Source organism: Mesoplodon densirostris, chromosome 2, assembly GCF_025265405.1.
Source record: "Mesoplodon densirostris isolate mMesDen1 chromosome 2, mMesDen1 primary haplotype, whole genome shotgun sequence".
Lineage (NCBI taxonomy): Eukaryota > Metazoa > Chordata > Mammalia > Artiodactyla > Ziphiidae > Mesoplodon > Mesoplodon densirostris.
The window spans coordinates 174959676-174982402 of NC_082662.1; the positions used below are offsets into that span (position 1 = coordinate 174959676).

General features: G+C 38.1%; 1 protein-coding gene across 1 annotated transcript in view; it reads left to right on the top strand.

Moving 5' to 3' along the window:
* EPRS1 (glutamyl-prolyl-tRNA synthetase 1) overlaps positions 1–21490 on the top strand; it is a 67578-nt gene extending 46088 nt beyond the window's left edge. Inside the window, exons 20-32 of the mRNA XM_060091426.1 lie at positions 910–1172; positions 3071–3122; positions 3595–3804; positions 4190–4262; positions 5585–5664; positions 5898–5999; positions 7040–7195; positions 7886–8083; positions 8559–8732; positions 13217–13377; positions 15792–15870; positions 20962–21026; positions 21133–21490. Of these exons, the coding sequence (XP_059947409.1) occupies positions 910–1172; positions 3071–3122; positions 3595–3804; positions 4190–4262; positions 5585–5664; positions 5898–5999; positions 7040–7195; positions 7886–8083; positions 8559–8732; positions 13217–13377; positions 15792–15870; positions 20962–21026; positions 21133–21283 (1764 nt within the window). The 3' untranslated portion in view covers positions 21284–21490. The remainder of the gene's footprint in view (positions 1–909; positions 1173–3070; positions 3123–3594; positions 3805–4189; positions 4263–5584; positions 5665–5897; positions 6000–7039; positions 7196–7885; positions 8084–8558; positions 8733–13216; positions 13378–15791; positions 15871–20961; positions 21027–21132) is intronic.
* The last annotated feature ends 1237 nt before the right edge of the window (positions 21491–22727 follow it).

Consider the following 22727-nt stretch of genomic DNA (forward strand, 5'->3'; position numbering starts at 1 on the left):
CCTTTTAGAGAAGCGTTCGTTGATCCCAACCCCCATCCCCCATCCCCCATCCCAACTAGAGTGGCCTGGTCATTCTCATATGACACTGCCTTTCTCTGACATAACACTTAAATCGTTTAACAGCTAGTTTAATTGTTAAGTTGTCTGTTTCACTCTTGTCTGTAAGATCCTTGAGAATAGGGACCTAGACCATCTCAGTGCCTGGCATATTGTAGGCCCTCGATGCGTACTCTTTGTTTGACTCATTCTCCTAAAGCTCTGTCAATCTCAAATGGCAGGTTTTATGTTGAGCTCTAGTATAGTGTGCGCTCGTTTATTATCTTTATAGGAGGAGGATTTGTTGGTACCGATTCAGATGAGTGGAAAACAGAAAGTCGTTATAGGTTTTGAAGTTTAACTAGTAATATAGAAACTTGGTTACTGTCATTTTTTATAACTGTGAAGTGTTCAACTTATGTAATTTAATGACTCAAAATTACAGTGGAATACATATTATATCCTAGTGCTTTCTAATAGGACTTTCTGAGATGATGGAAATGTTCTCTGACAGTTCTGTCCAGTACAGTAGTTACTAGCCGCAAGGGCTGTTGAGCCCTTGAAATGCGGCTCCGTGACTGAAGAACTGAATTTTAAGTTTTATTTACTTAAATTTAATTGGCCACATGTGGCCAGTGGCTATCCTTTGAACAGTGCAGTTATAGTACAGTTTTTTAGTCAGTATTTTCCAGTTCTGTTTCTGTTTCTCATGCTCTTTTATTCATTTTCAGTAGTGTGTATTTAACATTCTCCACCCCTACCCCATACCTTCTGCCTTTGTGTTTTCAAATCTGCTTATAAAGCGTTGGACATTGGTGCTCAGACAGTGGTTTGAATTAAATGCTCTCTTCTCTTTTTGCTCTTTTACTAAAGGATCAAGTAGATACAGCTGTACAAGAACTCCTTCAGCTGAAGGCCCAGTACAAGTCTCTGACGGGAGTAGATTATAAGCCTGTCTCTGCCAATGGGGCTGAGGAAAAAGATAAGAAAAAGAAAGAAAAAGAAAATAAATCTGAAAAGCAGAATAAAACTCAGAAACAAAACGATGGCCAAAAGAAAGACTCTTCTAAAAACCAAGGAAGTGGGCTGTCATCAAGTGGACCAGGGGAAGCACAGGGGCCTAAGAAGCAGACCAGGTAATAAAATGTGGAAACTTCATTTGAAGTGAAGCAAAGTTTTGGATGAAGTGAACTTTTAATTATTTTTTTAAAAGAAACAAATTTTGGTTAGTTGGACTATCACATTAAATTGGAGAATACTAGAGGTATAATGTCAGCAGATAGTTTTTGTTCATTTTCTGTTTATTTAAATAGGTAACACATTCGTTTGCTTGGTTCCAGAATCTTAGAATATAAAAAGTTCAGTGCAGTCTCACTCCTATGCTTCTTTCCCATCTTCCCAGTTCCTCCTGCCACCATAATGAATTGGTAACCACTGTTACTAGTTTCTTCCCTATCCACTGAGAGATTTTCATTTGCTTACACAAGTAAAAACAAATATATATGTGTGTGTGTGTATATATATATATTTTTTTTCCTCTCCTTCCTCCCTTGTAACACAATTGTTAGCCTAACTGTACACATTCTTTTGCACTTCAGCGTATTTTTCAAATGAAAATCTTTTGTGGGGACTAAACGAGAACTTTGTTCTCAATAGGCTTTTAAGATTGGTTAAATATAAAACAAAGCTGGTTTAAAGACAGCACTGTGGAGTAGATGGTGTTTCAATATCTTCTGATCCGTATGAACAATATGATTCCCCCATTATCCACATCCCAAAATTAGAGTGAACTTTACGTGAGGTTCACTCTAAGCTGAACCTAAGTTAGGCTGTTGTTAGCAGCTACTATTTAGAGATACTTTGGTGTTAGGTTTGTTTAGCTGAATTTCAAATTCTGCCTCTCATCACTCACAGTATACACACAGTGTCTCCTCAAACAAGAGAATACAACAGTTATTTTCTTGCCCATTGACCGGGTGATCAGCATTATAGAATAGTAGAAGTGAGAATAGAACTTCTCATTTTTTACCTTCTGACTGCTTGAGAAAGGGCCAGATTTCATGTGGGCATTTTGTTGAGATGTATCAAAGTGAAACAACGGAGAATTAAAACATAAATACATTAAGATTTTAAGCCAATAAAGCCTTGTTTGTAAACTCTAAAAAGATGTACCTTTTATAAAACATAACTAATGGGTAGATTTTTCTATGTGGATCATAAGACCACAGTTTCCTGAATAATGGTTGGTGTTTCATTTAAAAGATTATTGTCTAATAGTTTTTTTTTATTTCTTAGAGTTTATTGCAAAATCACCATCATTAATGACTTCAAACTTTTTTTTTTTAACATCTTCATTGGAGTATATTCACTTTACAATGGTGTGTTAGTTTCTGCTTTATAACAAAGTGAATCAGTTATACATATACATATTTTCCCATATCTCTAGAATAGTTTTTTTATGGCAGATCTAATTTATTTTGGAAGCATCTATCTCTACAACTTTTATTTACTGTGGTTAAAGGAAAAACTTATAGAAAAAAACTTACATGTAAGGATATATATATACACACACATATATTGACACATGTATACATATAGCCATTGTCTTTACTACTTTTTACATATGACTTTCAATGAGACACTGATTTTACTATATTTTTATCTGGATTGAAACTGGCAAAAGGTTCTTTTTATTTTTTAGTGAGAACACTATGTGAATAGGCTCTGTCTTTGCTACAAATACATTTCCTTATAAAGAACTTTGTAAAAGGAATGCCTGCATTAAAATCATAGCTTTTGTTACGCTTATTAGCTTTCCTAGCTTTTGGTGGATAATATCACACGATCTTTTAAGAGATGATTGAACTGTTTTCTAGGTTAAAAACATGGGAATGAATATAGAAGAGATATAAATATAGAAATAACTCACACTGAAGGAAAACCAAGCTGTTTTGAGGTTTAGAGGTTTATTTCCATTCAACCACAAAGCAATTGCTGGATGAAGAGATTTGTATTTTATTTTTTATATCTGCAGGTTGGGTCTTGAGGCAAAAAAAGAAGAAAATCTTGCAGATTGGTATTCTCAAGTGAGTATGGGTTCAGTTGATTTTTATGTTTTAAATTTCTCAAAGGCTACTTTAGATTCTAAAATCCAGACACAAAGTAATAATGCATATTGCCTTTAATAATACATAGAATAGTCATGTAACATGTCAGTTTTCAAAGCAATGTCACAGAAAGTATTGAATTGAGAAGTAGCCCTATGAGATAGTCATTATTTGATTTTTTATTTTGTTTTGTTTTTTTGGTGAGGTAAATGGATTAATCCTAAGTCACAAAAGAGTAAAACAGCGGAAGCAAGGTTAGAATTCAAGTCATCTTAAGAATTTAGAGCCCTGGTGTTTCTCAGTCTAGAATGATCCATTGTACATACACATTAAGAGGATGCACCAACAGGGGAAGCCTCCAGACTTGAAGCTTGGCTATCATACTCTTGACACTTATACTATAATTTTGGTTCAATTTAGGCTTCATAGACTATATTTTTCTTTTAAAAAGGTCATCACAAAGTCAGAAATGATTGAATACTATGATGTAAGTGGCTGCTATATCCTTCGTCCCTGGGCATATTCCATTTGGGAATCCATCAAGGACTATTTTGATGCTGAGATCAAGAAACTTGGTGTTGAAAACTGCTATTTCCCCATGTTTGTGTCTCAAGGTGCATTAGAGAAAGAGAAGACTCATGTTGCTGACTTTGCCCCTGAGGTAAGTTAGCCTGCTTTATTTATTTTTGCAGTTTTCTGTCATGAACTCAGAAGTATATTTTCAGTTCATACTTGAATAGTAATTTAAAAGGCAAGTTACTGCAGCCAACTTAGAGAAATGTAAAGCTATTTAAAAAAAATTAGATTTCTTTCATCAGGGCAAGTCATGATTCTTTTTGTTACATTCACTAATTAACTGGCTTTTACTTTTCAGTAAACATTATAAAGAGAGTAAGTATCTGCCTTTTCTCACAGTGAACAGAAGCAGTTATTTTAACTTGCCTTAATTGATATAGCAAAACTTGAAATAGAGATTTGACTATAACTGTGCTCTTCCTCTAAAGTGCTGTTTAAAAAATGTATGAAAAATGATTTCATCTTACTAGGTTGCTTGGGTGACAAGATCTGGCAAAACAGAGTTGGCAGAACCAATTGCTGTTCGTCCTACCAGTGAAACAGGTGAGGATGGGCCTTGGAACACAGGAGAAAAGCTCATTGAACATTAGAGACAGCTTCTAGAGTTGAGTCTCACCTTTTATTTTGTGATATTTATAATCCTTATTGATGATATCAAGTTTAATGAATGTTGAAGATAAATGCAGACTTAAGTGGCGTAGAATTTTATTCTCTGTACAATATTCATTGTGGAGCTGTTTATCATTAGGATAAAGATTTTTTTAAAGCACTTTTAAATCATTTTTAATATCATGCTCTAATTTTTCAGAGCTTTCCAAGAAGTTTTATTCTTAGAATAGTTTTTATTCTTGGAATTGATTGTAAAATTGCAAACACTAATGTTTAATGCCTTATTTTCTTCAAATTAGTCACTTTAATATTACATTTACATTTATATAGGGTTTTTATAGGTTACTAAGTGATTTCATTTACACCTTGTATTATTCTAACAGTAGTGTAATTAGGAAAGTAGGGACAGCTATTGTTATTTCCATTTTGCAGGTTAAAAAAAAAGATCTCTGAAGGGTTAAATGATTTTCCTAAAATTGCACATAATAAATGGGAGTACTGCTTGGAAATTTTGAGTCTTTGGGCTTGTCACTGTCTCCAAAGGGGTTATCTATCTTTAGAGTTAAGGATTGTTTGCTTTTTATTTGATACTTTTAGCGATACTCTTGTATAATAGTATAATGATGTATTATTAAAATTATGACGCCAGCTTTTTTTCACATACCAGGTTGGCAAAGTTATATTTTGTTTTACTAATTATAGATAATCCTGAATAGGCTATGATAAGAAAGGCACCTTCACTTAAGTTAGCAGTTAATGGCAAGAGGTTTCAGACCCTGGGTAGATGCATCAGATGGATTTAACCTAAATTCTGCTTCTAATGGGTAACTGTGCTGGATTCAGCAAGTGATTTAACTTCTCTAAGCTCAGCTTCCACGTTGTCAGTATTGAGATTATGATATCTATTTTGTGGGTTGAATGTGAGGATTGAGCAGGATAATGAAAGGAAAGAACTTAACATAGAGCACAGTATATGCTGTAAGATCTTCACTTAGTGTTTTTAGAAGTAAAATAGCCGAAAAGCTATAAAATTAAATGTAAATCTCATTGCGAAGAAAATAAAATACAGTCAGTTTTAGGTGGACTTGTTCCCTTGACTAATTCGTTTGATGGAATACAATACCGTTCACTTACCTGCACAAGCACAGCATTTTATTTCCCATTAATTATGTTTCCTGTTTAACGCCAACCAGCCTTCAAAGGGGAATAAAACCTTTAGTGACTAACTCTGCCTGTATTTTCCTGTGTCTTTTCAGTCATGTATCCTGCATACGCGAAATGGGTGCAGTCCCACAGAGACCTGCCCATCAGGCTCAATCAGTGGTGCAATGTGGTGGTAGGTGCACACCCCTTCTTACATTCTTTCATTATTCTTCTTATTCATTTAAACACACACACACACACACACTTTTTTTTTCTTGTTCTTATATTCAAAGGATTGGGAGTATGGGAGCATTTTTGAAGTATTTTGGATTGCAGTTATGATTTCTGATGACTTACCGTATAAAGTTGTTACCAAAAATTGAAAAGTTCTCTCTGAAGATTAAATTGTGTTCTTGCCTCTTGCAGCGCTGGGAGTTCAAGCATCCTCAGCCTTTCCTACGGACTCGTGAGTTCCTTTGGCAGGAAGGGCACAGCGCATTCGCTACATTTGAAGAGGCAGCAGAAGAGGTACAACCGTTGTCCTCCATATTAGTTATGTTCTTATCCTTCGTCCAGGCTGTGCTTTTTCCCCCCCGCAGCTGTAAGTAATGCAGTGCTGTCTATTTACATAGTAATCATTCAGTAAATAACTGTAAGTTGAATTTGGTCTGATCTCAAAATGACATTAAAAGATAATTTCCTGATATAAATTATTTTGTTCCTTAAAATTCATGTATCTGTTAAAAGAAAAAACAAGTTAATTCACATGTACGTGGACTTAAGAAACTGCCTACTGAAATTTTATTAGAAGATGTGCCGTTTTAAATTTTCAGATGAAAATAGTTTTGGACTTCAATGTATAGAAGAAATTATAATCCCATGGGTGAAATTAATTATTCTTCAGGAGATTTTTACCCTGGTTACTGTGTATCTTTCATAAGCATTTATTTTCTCTTATATTCTAAAGTTATTTATATTTAAAAAAATTATTCCACTTATTTTGCATACTGCTTTGTTGAATATTTTAATCAATTCACACTGGCTGCTTTGACCTTTCCATAAAAAAAGTTTTTTATTGTTTGAAGTGCTTTTCCCACCACAATTAGTTTTTTTTTTTCTTTTCTTTATTAATACATTTATTTATTTTATTTTTGGCTGCATTGGGTCTTTGTTGTTGCTGCGTGGGCTTTCTCTAGCTGCGGCAAGCAGGGGCTACTCTTTGTTGCAGTGCGCAGGCTTCTCATTGCAGTGGCTTCTCTTGTCGTAGAGCATGGGCTCTAGGCGTGTGGGCTTCAGTAGTTGCGACATGTGGGCTCAGTAGTTGTGGCTTGTGGTCTCTAGAGCGCAGACTCAGTAGTTGTGGCGTGTGGGCTTAGTTGCTCTGCGGCACATGGGATCTTCCCGGACCAGGGCTCGAACCAGTGTCCCCTGCACTGGCAGGTGGATTCTCAACCACTGCACCACCCAGGAAGCCCCACAATTAGTTTAAAATAGCACAGTTTTTATAGATCTATCATCAATAAATATATCATAAATTTGAACACTTTTCATTTAAAACGTTGTTACAGGTTTTGCAGATACTTGACTTATATGCTCAGGTATATGAAGAACTCCTGGCAATTCCTGTTGTAAAGGGAAGAAAGACTGAAAAGGAGAAATTTGCGGGAGGAGACTACACAACTACAGTAGAAGCATTTATATCTGCCAGTGGAAGAGCTATCCAGGTATCAAACTACTGTATAGGATTCCTAGGTGACTGTAAACATAGCCCGTGGGCAGATCTGACAAGTTTCTTCTGTCATCAGAGAAGTAGACTCTTAAAAATCAGTATATCACATGTTTTCTAAGGCCATATTATAATTTCAGGCCAATCTGTCCCATTCCCTGTATATCTCCAACGTCAGTTAAATCAAGGCTTATATCCTGAATTACCAAAGCATGGATTTTTTTGTGTGTGTGTGTGGTACGCGGGCCTCTCACTGCTGTGGTCTCTCCTGTTGCGGAGCACAGGCTCCAGACACGCAGGCTCAGCGGCCATGGCTCACGGGCCCAGCCGCTCCGCGGCATGTGGGATCTTCCCGGACCGGGGCATGAACCCGTGTCCCCTGCATCGGCAGGCGGACTCTCAACCACTGCACCAACAGGGAAGCCCCAAAGCATGGATTTTTAAAAAAACTTTGTAAATAAAGTACCTCCTATAAGAGGGGCTGCTCATAGCTGTATGCTACTATATATTTTTTGACTAATCTTAGTCTCTTTGTTGTATCAGTTATGCTTTAAAAACTTATTTAATATAAAAAATCAGGGAAGATAAAGCAGGTCTAGTGCCATTTTAAGGTATGTGATCTTACAGTAATTATTTTCAAAGGCATTAATAGGTTATCAAAATTAAAAGATGTGTTTCTCTATTTTAGGGAGCAACATCACATCATTTAGGGCAGAACTTTTCTAAAATGTTTGAAATCATTTTTGAAGATCCAAAGACACCAGGAGAGAAGCAATTTGCCTATCAAAACTCCTGGGGCCTGACAACTCGAACTATTGGTGTTATGACCATGGTTCATGGGGACAACATGGGCTTAGTATTACCACCCCGTGTAGCCTGTGTTCAGGTAAGGAAAATATTTTTGTTTATCATTTCTTTTATAAAATACAAGCCATATTTAGCGAAGAAAATTTTAAAGTGTGATTTTTTTTCTGAGTGTCATTCAGGTAGATTTCGCTGATACAGAACGTAGAATACAGTCTAGACCTTGGTATTGTGTAACTATGTATATTATTTGTGTTACTGTTTTTTACTCTTTTAATTTTTTTACCTACTTTATAAAAGTTTTAGAAATTATTTTTTGAATAATGGTTTATAGTAGGTTAAATGAAAAACAAATGTATTTAGCATTGACAAACAACATGCAGCTATTAAATTGTTGCTAGATATTCTGCATAGATTAGAAACCATCCAAGTTGATTTGTGTGAAGGCTTATAGTCACTAGGAGGTTTTGACTCCTGGATACTATGTGGTGATGTGACTTCATTACTTCTGTATACTGCTCCTTTGTATAAATTTGTGATACTCTGCTGGATTCTAGGTGGTGGTTATTCCTTGCGGCATTACAAATGCACTTTCTGAAGAAGACAGAGATGCTCTGATTGCAAAATGCAATGATTATCGAAGGCGGTTACTCAGCGTTAATATTCGAGTTAGAGCTGATTTGCGAGATAACTATTCACCAGGTTGGAAGTTCAATCACTGGGAGCTCAAGGTAAATTCTTCAGTTGCATATTTTACTCCCATGCTCCCAATTCGGACTTTTGTTACGTTAGAATTAAAGTGATCGTGAAGACCTTGTTTATGGTTAATAAACCTTATATGGTTGTTACTAAAATGTTTATATCAAGAATTCATAAAATAAATACGTTATTTAAATAGTAAGACTTTCAGAATAGTGGTGCATGGGCATCAACTAGCTGTCATTGTTACAGCTAATCAGAGATTAATTTCATACTTGGTTTTTCACACCACATTGTTTCACAGTGGTTTGTTAATTTTTATTTTGTATATTCAAAAAATATTCAGGTTTAAATGTTTTTGATATAACTTTTATTTGTTGCACATTGTCATTAATAGATGATCTGTATTCTTTATTCCATTTTTCAAACTTCTGGGATTTAACTTTTTTTCTTATGATGAAACGGGATCTTGTTAGAACTAGCAATTAGGAGTCAAATTTATAAACATATTACAGGCAGTGGATAAGAAGGTGTAGTGATATTGCAGCTTCAATCTTTCAAATATGGAAGCTCAGTAATACTGGGATTATTCAGTGTACATGTCGGGTTCCCAAAGTTGCTAATCTTTATCCCCTTATTTGTTTTAAATGGCCCCTAAGATAAATCTCTGCTGAAGAATAGTAGTTATATTGATATTGCTTTCCTTTTTGTAATATATCTTTTCCTTTAACGAAGGAAAAAATACATTAGTCTCCTACCATTAATGAAGACTTTAAAGGTGAATATTTTCTCTGTAATTTCCCTTTAATTGCAGTCTTTTTTACTTACTTTGAAATAGTGGTTGTGTGATTGCAGTAATACCTTGTCTAAACCCATTTGTACTTGCCTGAGGTACTAAAAAGAAACCTGTTCCTTGCTACTAGCTGTACTGAAAGGGAACAAAAGTCATCCACACTTAATTCTGTGTCTCTCATCTTTCCCTTCCTCTTTCATCTCACTCCTCCTCCTCGGACTGACTTGACTTTGTCGCTGTCCCTCTTCTTTGCAGTACCCTGGTGAACCTGTACTATGGGGGGAGGCATCTTAGTGTGACTTGGCTCCGCTGCAGCTTCCTTGTCTACAATAGTTAGGAAAGAAAACAAAGTCCCTAAGTTCTAAACTTGATGCCGAAAATTAAAAGAACACTGAGAAAGAGAGTTCGTTAGCTAGTGAAAAGCACTGCTAGTGCATTTAAGGCCAGGAATTTCCAAGGAAAGAAAACAGTTTGGGAGATCTAGATTCATATTTATTCGATAGTGATTCACTTTGTAAAGTGTGTGCGTGCGTGCGTGTGTGTGTGTGTGAGATGTATGTATTGTGAGGCTCACCCAGATTAATAAATGAGGTGTATGGTTTGGTTGCCAGACTAGGACCCAGCGACCGACTCCCATGACTCTTCGTTAGAAAATAGGGGAAAATGGGAAGTAGAAAGGGGAAAATAATATGAGTGAATTAACTACTTTTTTTTTTTTTTACTGTATTGGATGATTAAGATAATTTTGTATTGCTGTTGAAAAACAAACAAAAAACAGGAGTCCCTTCTAAGTAAATTCATAACTAGTTACTTAGAAAAACTACCAATAAAATACATGCCTCTTGTATGACTTGGCCTCAGATGATCTCTCCACTTCTGTTTTCCATTATCCCCTTTCATAGATCTTTTCTCTCTTCTCAGTCTATTTTTCCACCTCTGTGTCTTTGCTTGTGCTGTTTCTTCCACTTGGGTTATAAAATTTGTTATCATGGGGCTTCCCTGGTGGCGCAGTGGTTGAGAGTCCGCCTGCCGATGCAGGGGATACGGGTTCGTGCCCCGGTCTGGGAAGATCCCACATGCCGCGGAGCGGCTGGGCCCGTGAGCCATGGCCGCTGGGCCTGTGCGTCCGCAGTGGGGGAGGCCACAACAGTGAGAGGCCCGCGTACAGCAAAAAAAAAAAAAAAAAAAAAAAAATTTGTTATCATGAAACAAACACAAATTTACAATAAAGGAAGCACAGTACAAAAATTTTTTTTCCTGCCTGAACCATTTGAAAACAAGATGCTACCATGATGCCCCATCACTCTACAAACATGTTCTCCTGTATAATCACGATAAAGCCTATAAAATCAGGATGTTAACATTGAGACTTATTGCCATCTACTTCAAGGACCCATTCAGGTTTTGTGAGTTGTCCAGCTAGTGTCCTTCATAGCAGAAGGATCTAGTTCAGAATTATGTGTTGCATATAGTTACCATGTCCCTTTAGTCTCTTTTAGTCTGGAATAGTTCCTCAGTTTTTCTTTAGTTATCATGGTCTTGACATTCCTCACTAGCTTTTTACTTATTTAAAATTTTTTATGGACCCATGGTTTCTGAGATTATTCAGTGGGTTATAATCTGTTACTATTATTATTTATTTTGATGCTCAAATTTGTCTTCGATGGGACCAGTAGGATCCCTTAAAGCTAACTTTTGTGTTCTTTAGCACGTCCTTGCTTTTTGGCAGAAGATCTTGTAGGGTTTATCTTGTTCTCTCTCTCTCGCCCAACTCTGCAATTAGCCACATCTCGAAGAAGCCCTGGTTCTTTTTAGGAAAGAATGGTATTTAGTGCGGGTGTGCCCATCACTTTTGAGCTCTCACTGCTTCCAAGCCTTCTCAGTAGATGGAGCTGTGGAATGCGTGTGCGTGTGTACACACACACACACACACACACACGTACGTACGTAATACTCACATGTATTTACATCGTTTTTCTGTATCCACCTATGTAATTTGATAACTGTGAGTTCACACTTATACCTTCAATTCCAGTCAAAACCCACATGACCCAAACTAGTTTTCTCCCATTCCGTATTTTAACTCTCTTCTCTGACAGTGAAAAACCTAGCTCCAGTTGTCCTTAGTATGTTTATTTGATCAGTGCCCCCTGTGTTCCTCCACTCTCTCATTGCTGTTGCCACCCACTCCGCTGCATGAATGCCCTCCTCATCCCTCATGGGCTCTGACACCCCGTGCCAGGCTCTTCTCCTGTGAAGATGCCTTTTCACCCAGCTGCAGCTTCGAAACCTTGCTCTGAGCTGTCCCAGCTCTCCCCTTTTCCAGTACAGGATGTAGTTCTATTGCATTTTATTGTCATGTCTTTTTAGTTTCCTTTAATCAGAAGTAGGTCCTCAGCCTTTCTTTGTCATTCATGGCATTGACATTCTGTAAATATAGGTCAGTTATTTTATAGAATGGTCTTCAATTCTGATGAATCTACTCATTAATTTGTGCCTCCTCCAGTAACTTTTCTTCTCTCTTCCAACTGAGGATAGTTTCTCACTTTTGACTTTCTGTACTGATTTTTATTATTTGTATGCATGCCTTATTTACCATGCAAAACATGAAGCTTCTTGAGGACAGGATCTCTTTCTTATATTCGTCTTTTAAATCTCATTGCACTTAACACTGTTTCTTACACGTGCATGCATTGCATGAATAAAGAAAACAATAAAATAATGTAATAGTATACAGTATTTTGTTCCCGATAGTTTATAAAATCAGTCTTCTCTAGGGGTGATTTTTTCTAGAGTAACATTTAAATTTTTTCCTTTGACGTTGATTTAGGGGACTGCCGATCAGCTAAACCGTATATAGAGTTTCCTAATTTAAATTCAGAAACCCCAAATTAGTTTTAGAGGATCATTCAGTCAAAAAAAAATTGTTAAAAACCTACTGTTTGTCAGGTAAGGTTCCAGGCCCTAAAACTGAGGTCTCGCTAGGCCTTAATCCACTCACAGAACAGACTCCTTATGTGCATTAACAAGGATTGAACATTCCCAAGGCTTAAACTTGCATACGGTCCTTAAGCTCCTCTGTAAAAACCATAGACTACTGGGGAATGGTTCTCAAAGTGAAGTCCCAGGACCAGCAGTCTCAACATCACCTTGAGAACTTGTTAGAAATATAAATTCTCAGGCCCCTTCGCTGGACCTACTGTGATCAGAAACTCGGGCGGTGGAGCCAGCAGTCTGTGCTTGGACAAGCACAGTGATTCTGATGCTCAGGTTAGAGCAGCCAGAGCTAGGGCTTCCCAGCCAAAGCACACCACGTGCCATGAATGAGGCAAGGATGTACGAAGGTGGCTTGGAGTGGCGTCAGCCTCAAGAAGCCTTCTGTATTTACCCCCATGTGCCCTACAAGTGTAATTTTCTGTGTGTGCGTTATGGGAGAGAAGTTAGGAACACTGAGCTAGACAACTGCAACCACCCTCATGTTTCCCCGTTAAACTCTTAGCTCAGAACCACTCGAGCAGTAAGTACCTTCTTTCCTTAGGTTTATGCCTTCCCATTGGAAGAGGTTTCTGTAATATCTCAGGAATATTACCTAGTTTTTTAAAGTGGTTTGTTTCTGTCTTTGTTTTTTGGATTTTTATGATTTACAGTAGATAAAGCCATGGAATAAGTCTATATATTCAATTGGAGACATGCATGTATTATGTTTAACTGCCTTTTTCCTAGGGAGTTCCAATTAGACTTGAAGTTGGGCCACGTGATATGAAGAGCTGTCAGTTTGTTGCTGTCAGACGGGACACTGGAGAAAAGCTAACAGTTGCTGAAAATGAGGCTGAGACGAAACTTCACGCTATTTTGGAAGACATCCACATTAACCTGTTCACCCGGTCAGTTCCTTAGAGTTGCTTGTGTCTCTCATCTTCACACTGTGCTCAGCCTTTGAGATATATGCCAAGGAATCCTTGACTGCCCCTGTGGAAAGTACTCTTTCCCTCTGAACTCTCATGGTTCTTAACTGGACTTTCTCTTTGTGTTTTTTAACTTGTATTATGAATGCTTTTCTATATGCTTTCTGCTCCATACTGAGTTTGCAGTGATGGACTGTCTGCCCCATGGAGTAATTTGGGTTAATTTTAGATCCAGGCTTTCATGATATATAAAATTTGAGGGACAAAGGCATTGATTCTCACCTGTTGGATACACATTAGCAGCACCTGGGAAGCTTTTCAAAATACTTGTGCTTGGGACTCTCCCCAAAGGATGTTAATTTAACTGGTCTAGAGTGGGCCTGGCACCTAGAGTATTAAACGCTCCCTAGGTGATTATGATGTGTCACCAAGGCTAAGAACCTCCTGATTGGGATTGGGGGTGAAAGGTGAGGGGGAGACCTCAGGGCTGCCCTGACCTCTGGAGAGGGGACTTTTAGAATCACAGATCTCAAGGCAGAGGTACTAGAAGATTGGTGGCATATGTGTGGCACCCTGGTTTCTTTCCTACCCACCTGAAGCAGAGAGGAAGGCCCATGGCCACTGGGGATACAGGTTCAGTTTCTAGGGGAGAGTAGTGCCTGTATCTTACTCGTTTATCTTCTAATACCTTGTGCCTGATTCATATTCATGTTCAATAAATCTTGCATTTAAGGAGTGAACCAATTTTAGCCTTGGCTTTGGTGCTTATTTATGTGATTTTAGGCAAGTGATTTTGCTTCTCTTGGCTTGCTTGCCCTAAAATGCGAATGATAATATATCTTTTGAAGGGTTACTTCACGGATTTATTTGGCCTACAAATTCATAATTCACGTGAAGTTCATCTGAATGCAGCACAGGTGATACTGTCAGAGACGAAAGATTAGAAGTCTGCCTGTCCTTGTTGCTACCGTTCGAATAGTGCTCTCAGTGCAGAGGTTCTTTTCCAGAGATTCTCCTCAGGATCACCTGGGAGCTTTGGGAATAGAAACTTACCTGAGCCTCGTACCTGGAGATTCTGACTCATTAGTGTTAAGATACCTTCAGGTCGGGCTTTCCTGGTGGCGCAGTGGTTAAGAATCCACCTGCCAATGCAGGGGACCCAGGTACGAGCCCTGGTCCAGGAAGATCCCACATGCCGTGGAGAAACTAAGCCCGTGTGCCACAACTACTGAGCCTGCGCTCTAGAGCCCGCGAGCCACAACTACTGAAGCCCATGCACCTAGAGCCCGTGCTCTGCAACAAGAGAAGCCACTGCAATGAGAAGTCTGTGTACTGGAACGAAGAGTAGCCCCGGCTCGCTGCAACTAGGGAAAGCCCGCGCACAACAACGAATACCCAATGCAGCCAAAAATAAATAAATAAATAAATAAATAAATTTATTTTTAAAAAAAGATACCTTCAGGTTATCTGTAATGTTAAAATGTTCTCTCTGTGATACACATGTACACCCTTGGTTGGAAAACCACTGCTTTAGTGACTAAAAAGCAGGGTTTTTTGTTGACATTTTTATTCAGTAAATTTATTAATGTAAGTTGCTTAAAGGTGCATTTTTTCCCCTCCTTAAGGCTTCAACCTGGGAAGTGACGAGTTCCTTCCTCTGCATCTCATTGGCTATAACTTAGTCACTTGGGCCTACCTCACTGCAAAAAAGTTGGAAGAAAAGGAAACAGATTTGGTGGACAGCTAGCAGTTGCCTTCAGGGTCCATACAAGTCTAGCCCTGAGGTTCAGAAAAGAAAAATATGCCTTCTCTTCCTTGGTCACCACCTCATGTAATGTGTGACTTTGAGTGTGGAAGAGAATAATATTTATTCCCATTTCTGAAACCTGAGGTTCTTACAAAAGACTTACATAGTATGTGAAAATAGCTCGAATAATGTATATTTATGTGTTTTTCCTTTCTTAAATATTTTCATGCCTTTGTATTCGATTCTAACAACAATTTGATATGGTAGTTAGATTTGAATATTTTTCCAATTTTTTAGAAGGGAAAACTAAGACCAGAGAGGTTTAAATAATAACCCAGACTCTTGTATGTAATAAGTGGTAATGCCAGGAATTAGAATGTTGATCAGTAGAGATTCAATGGTGATTACAAAAGTAATTGTTACCTGTGCATGCTTGGCAAATTCTCCATTCATTTAGTGTTCACGATTATGCAGAGATGAGCTAACTGAGATTTACTGAATGTCACTGCTAGAGACAGAGTTGAAGTTCATATTGAATTCTTCTCTCTTCCAGGTTATTATTCTTTCATTAAATTATGCTATTTTAAAAAAAAACTTTGTCATATTAGTAAGAAAAAATATGTATTCTTTTCTAATTGTTTGATAGGGCTTCTGAAGACCTTAAGACTCATATGGTTGTGGCTAATACAATGGAGGACTTTCAGAAGGAACTTGATTCTGGGAAGGTAAGAGACTTCTGCAAAGTTTTGAATATAAACATATTTCAGTAAATGGTGTTTTAAGACTCACTGAATTTATGCATGATGTTAATCCCTTTTTCAGAGCCTGTCACACAAAAGGATTATATATTACTCAGCATTACATACTCTTGTTTTCCACTGTCTTTCCTGCAGCATTACAACATTATATCATTTTTGGATAACACTGTAAACTGATTATGTAAGAGTTTTTTTCTCATGCTCATTACGCTGGCTGAACAAAATTCATTCTGTATGACCCCTAATATTTTTATTATTGAAAAATTTTGTTTTCTCAGTTTGATGTAAGTTCCTAAAGTAAGCATTGTTCTAGTTTTAGAAATGTAATGTGCAGATTCCTAAAATAAGGAAGGCCCGTTTCTATTCTCTGGGCATATATACTTACCCAGATCTTAGTTGATTGAACTTTCTGAATAATAAGTGAAACATATTACTTATTTCTAAGTCCGTTTTTTAGAATGAGTATGTACTTCTGGATTCCTTAAAACTACACAGGTTTCCCTAATGGCTCTTTAAGATTTTATCAGCTTTATGTGTTGTGTGTATGCAGATGTTGCCAGCCGAAACTTAATTTTCATAAAGAAGAGGTCTTGATTTGCAAAGTTATTAATTCCTGGAATGAATCACTTATGAACTTTAGTATTTTGGTGCACATTTGATTATACAGCCAGTCCTGTGTCCCCAGGTTATAAATGAGAAAACCATGGACCAGAGTCTAAATAAATTACCCCAAGCCGTACAGAAGCAGACCTGGTATTAGAATTTAGATTTCTCTTCTGATTCAGCTTAACACATTATCAACTGGGGGATTTTTGCAGAAACTAATGCCTGTGGCCGTAATACGTCTCTGGTCAAAAATGTGTTAATATACTTTCCTCTGTATCTTTCTTTTTTTTTTTTTTAATTCATGCTGAGGGTGTAAGACAAAATTTTGCTTGGCTATGTTCATTCCCTCCTAATATGTCTCTTATTGCATGAGCTGAGAAAATGTTAATCTCTCTGGCTCTCAGTTTACTAATCTGTGAAATGAGTACAAAATAGATAGTATAAAAATCCCCTTCAGATCATAACTCTTCAGTATTTAGCCTTCTATTATTCTTGGTTTATTGCCCTTGTAATCTTCCACCTTTCTGGTGTCCGTAATTTGCCATGTGACTTCAAACTATATACTTCTAATCTCTATTTCTTCTAGCCCTCTGCCTGGAGAATGGATAGCCATCTGATTCCGTGTATATTTTTTCTTTCACTCTAATTTATTTTTTATAATTTTTTGTTCCATTAATTATTGACTTTTAAAATTTCCTTTATTATAGAAGCATGGTAGTCACTTTTGCAGTACAGTCTTAAAGACATTGCATAAGAGTTAATAAATCGATAGAGTATCAGTTAATCCATTGCTGTCAAAGAAATGAATCTCAGCAGATATTAGTGGAATCATGTCTTTTATTCTAATATTAGATAAGCTACAGGAGAGATTTCAACATCTCTCCTGAACCAGAATATAGTATTTTAGTTGTGTGTCCAGAGATCATGTAGAGACCAAAGCAGATTTTGTTTTTTGTATTCAGTAGTCAGTTTCATCCCTCATCTCACCTCACGGTTGGTCAGCTTAGGTATGTTGACTGACCATCAAGCAGGCTTTGAGGCTGTTGTATATAAAGTTGGATTTACTGGGAGGGGAGAAGGAGGGAGGGATCTTCAGAACTTGAATGTAGGTGAGAGTTTGATTTTCTACTCTTCCCTGTTGGTATAAATGAAAAACTTTTTTTTAATGTCTGACTTATAGGACTTGATTTTAGCAAATTTTTCCAAGGGGATATGATCTTAATTGAATGAAAAATAAATGTCATTTATATGTAACATACTTATTACTGTTGACATTCATTACTAATCTATTGATCAATGATTTTTGAGTATTAATAATTCTCGTCATTACCATTTTCTGCTGCAGAGTTCAAGATATTATGTATTATAAAAGATTGTGTCTTTTTAAAACATAGATGTAGAAATAATAAAAGACAAAAAGGTAAAAACCTTTCCATGGCTGAATAAATAGCCTAAAAATGCATGTTCTCCTTTCATATTAATGAATCATGTGTGTAGTGAAAAGGAATTTCAAGTCATGTCATCTAAACTTCACTTTGAAGCTAGAAATAATTAAAACATGTTTTTTTCTTTATAAAATTATCATTTATGAGTCCAGATACATTTAATAACAGCTTTCGTTGAATTTGTTCACATGCTGCACCATTTTAATTTTAAAAATTATTACTTTAGAAATACCTTCTCAAGGCTTAGTGATTTTTTTTTTTTTGCTTGGAGAAAAGAAAATAAGACTACTTACTGTAAACTTTGTGAAAGTTATAAAAAAATAACTTTAAGTGTTATGAGTTAACAAAAGTAAGATTTCTGAGAAACCAAATTTATTATTCAAAAACATTCTTTGTAATTGTCTTAATATTTTTATCATTACATAATTAAAGACTGATTAGAGTTTTCCCCCTATTTTGTCTTTTGGAATGAATTGTAATTCTTTTATGAATGTACAGTTTTTTCATGCTTTTTGTTTGTATAAGTGCTAATGATTTACCAAGTTTCAATACAGGTAAGTAACTTTGTGTTATTTCAGCTCTTAGGTCTCTAGATTTGTTTTTGCTTCAGTTTTCATTGAACAATTTCTATATTTAAATTTTATATTATTTATTTATTTATTTATTTTTTAATTTATTTATTTTTTTTTGCGGTATGCGGGCCTCTCACTGTTGTGGCCTCCCCCGTTGCGGAGCACAGGCTCCGGACGCGCAGGCTCCGGACGCGCAGGCTCAGCGGCCATGGCTCACGGGCCCAGCCGCTCCGCGGCATATGGGATCCTCCCAGACCAGGGCACGAACCCGTATCCCCTGCATCGGCAGGCGGACTCTCAACCACTTGCGCCACCAGGGAGGCCCCTATATTATTTATATATCCAATAATTAATTTTATATTATTTGTATATTTAATTAAAGTATTTATATATTTAAAATAATTATATAATTGTTAATATATAGTTTAAATATATATTTTAAAGACTATACTAAAATTTTTCAAAATACTTGTTATTACCAATCTTTCCACCTTCCCTTCACCCGTTCGTCCCACCCACCATGCCTAGAAATTGACCACCTCTTTATTGTCTTAATGCACATCATCAAAATAACAGTTTATCAACTTTGGGAATTAGGCTAACATATTTTGCTTAATCAACACAAGAGATGTAGAAAACTAACCCCTCCTTGCCCTGCAATAACGTTCTCCTGTTGAATTACTCGTTTTTTTGTAATGTCCTCATCTCTATTTACTTTTACTTTACTTCTTAGAGAAGCCTTTTGAAAAATGTTTAACTAAATCCCAAGTGCAAGGCAGGGTTTTCAGAAGGGACTCGATTTGAGCATGGAAGGTGTGGCTGGGACTAGTTGATGGGAAGTTGGCAAAGAAGCTGGATGACCTTCTAGTTGCTTTTAAACTAGCATTTCTAATGTTTGGGAATTATCCATGTCTTTAATCTCTCTGCTACTAACACGAATTTTTTATAGGACTAATGCATAATTATTATTGCAGACAAGCCTCATTTTGAGGTAGACATGCGATGAAAAATTCAAGATTCACAGCTATGAGAAATCTTAATTCTTGTCTAGTCCAGTATCCACATTTTACAAAAGAAAGCTCAGGGCTAGAGATTTTCATATAGGCAATGAATTTCAAAATTAGGATAAAATCCCAGGTTTCTTGATTCTGCCTATGATTCTTTTTTAAAAAATATTTATTTATTTATTTGGTTGTGCTGGGTCTTCGTTGTGGCAGCTGGGCTCGTTAGTTGCAGTTCTCCAGAGCCTCAGTTGAGGCACACAGGCTCCTTAGTTGTGGCATGTGAACTCTTAGTTGTGGCATGCACATGGGATCTAGTTCCCTGACCAGGGATCGAACCTGGCCGGGCCCCCTGCATTGGGAGCGCAGAGTCTTAACTGCTGCGCCACCAGGGAAGTCCCACTGCCTATTATTCTATATGGTCTATGAAAGAAAATTTGAGAGGTTTTTGTTTCTGATACAAAATAACTTTTGACTTTTTTTTTTGTTTTTTGCGGTACGTGGGCCTCTCACTGTTGTGGCCTCTCCCGTTGCGGAGCACAGGCTCTGGACACGCAGGCTCAGCGGCCATGGCTCACAGGCCCAGCCGCTCCGCAGCATGTGATATCTTCCCAGACTGGGGCACAAACCCAAGTCCCCTGCATCGGCAGGTGGACTCTCAACCACTGCGCCACCAGGGAAGCCCTTTTTTTGACTTTTAAAATACCCTTGGACTTGAAAAATGATTCACTTACCTATAACATGTTAGAAACAGCACGGTTTTTTAAATAAGGATGTGTAAAGTGAGGTTGACTTGATTGTTAGTTGTTTTTTTTTTTTATGATACGTGAACCTCTCACTGTTGTGGCCTCTCCCGTTGTGGAGCACAGGCTCCGGACGTGCAGGCTCAGCGGCCATGGCTCACGGGCCCAGCCGCTCCGCGGCATGTGGGATCCTCCCAGACTGGGGCACGAACCCGTGTCCCCTGCATTGGCAGGCGGACTCTCAACCACTGCGCCACCAGGGAAGCCCCTGTTAATTGTTATTTTAACAACAACTTAAAAAACAGTTTACTATTTGTCCTTTCCCCTCTATCCTCCTCGTAACCACGTGACCAGGTAGAGCAGGCAGCAGTGCAAATTTGAAATGAAGAAGATTCAAAATTCACCCTTTGTTCCTTCTCTTCAGCACTATGTTGCCGCCGGTTTATTTGGACATTTAAGTGTATTGCAAAGATTCTTTGTTACATCCGGATGTTATATGATGTGTGGGTTTGGGAGAGTGAAAGACATTCTTTGTTATCTTGAGTACCTCTGAGCAGAGTTGCTAGCAGATTTGCAAGAGTACCATGGCCTGAAAAAGACTGGGAGACCTATCCTTTTTGCTTATAGGTTTAATAGAGAACTCAAATGTTCCTTCTACAGAATGTAAACAGTGAACGTTTTTCCTTATTAGATTGCTCAGATTCCATTCTGTGGGGAAATTGACTGTGAAGATTGGATCAAAAAGACCACTGCCAGGTAAGATAATTACGTGTAACAGATAAAACCCTTGAGGTATTGCAGTGAAAAAGAATAGAAATGTATGGCATAAAAGAATGGAATTCTTATTTGTTTTTAATTTCAGGGATCAAGATCTTGAACCTGGTGCCCCATCGATGGGAGCTAAAAGCCTTTGCATCCCCTTCAGACCACTCTGTGAGCTGCAGCCTGGAGCCCAGTGCGTCTGTGGCAAGAACCCTGCCAAGTTCTACACATTGTTTGGTCGTAGTTACTAAGGGATAAGACAAAACCCCATCTCCAACCCTCCTCACTTTTTAAAAAGTTGATACTATTATCTCCCCAGATATAGACAGTTTTATGATTTTTTTTTTAAATAAAGGATCTAAAAGGAGGTTACATGAGAAAAATATCTATTCTTATGCCTAAATAGTGGAAAAGAGACTTTTCTGTAAACAACCCCAGTAATAAATATCATGAACTAATACTGTTCCATGTATTCATTTGTTTCCGAAATACCTGAATTCTATGCTACAGGGAAATTCCTATGAAGAGGTGAAGATAACTGCTCTGATCTAAGTATCCCTCATGTTTCAGACCTTGAACCACCAGTTTCCTGTTTCTTCTCTGTTGGAGTACCTCTTTTCCGTAACTCATACTGAATTTGAAGTTGCCCTAAATCTTTCTGATTAAAAAGCAAAACACAACCACGAATGTAACAAAAGCGATTTCTGTTGAGCTCCTCTCTCCCTCTTGTGTCTTGTAGTTACTCTGAGGTCTTCAAAAACTCAGTCACGGGCTTCCCTGGTGGCTCAGTGGTTGAGAGTACGCCTGGTGATGCAGGGGACACGGCTTCGTGCCCCGGTCCGGGAAGATCCCATATGCCGCGGAGCGGCTGGGCCTGTGAGCCATGGCCGCTGAGCCTGCGCGTCCGGAGCCTGTGCTCCGCAACGGGAGAGGCCACAACAGTGAGAGGCCCGCGTACCACACACACACACACAAAAACCAGTCACACTTTCTGAGAGAGTGGTCAGCCCTCCGTTCTTCCTCACGCTGCTTCTGCCTCCACCGCACCACTGTTCTCTCAGAGCTCACGCTGCCACACTCCTGCCCAAAGCTGACTTCTTAGGTCCTTGTCTTAACCACAGCTCTCTGCTGCACTTCTGCTGCTATAACACGTTTCTCCTGTTGACTAAAATTACTCCCATGACTTGCCCTCCTCCCTTTCTGCCTCTTTTTCTCAGTCATGTGTCTTCCACTGGCTTCCCTTCCTTGGCGTGCTTCTTAGACGTCAGTGTGCTCAGTGTCCATACTTGGTCCTCTTCTTATGCTCCCTGATCAGCCTCATCTCACCCCATGGTTTCAAACTGCATGAGTAGGATGATGACTCCAACATTTTTATCTCCCAGTCTGACCTCTAGACCTCTCTTCCAACTGCATACTGGATTTTCTTGAGTGTTCATCAACATTTCAGGGCAGCCTGTCTCAAACCTCATTTCACTCTCGACTCCCAGACCTGTTCCTCCTGCAGTGCTTCCTGCCTGAAAGATCAGTGTTACCAAAATGGACCCAGTAACCTAAACCAGAACCCCGAGAGTCCTCCTAGTCAGCCCCTCCAGCACCTCAGCAGCCCTACTCAGTTGGCTGTAAAACAACGGCTATTACCTCTGATGTCTCTTGCGTCCACCCTATCACAGATCTGGATTGCCTTCTTGCCTGTTT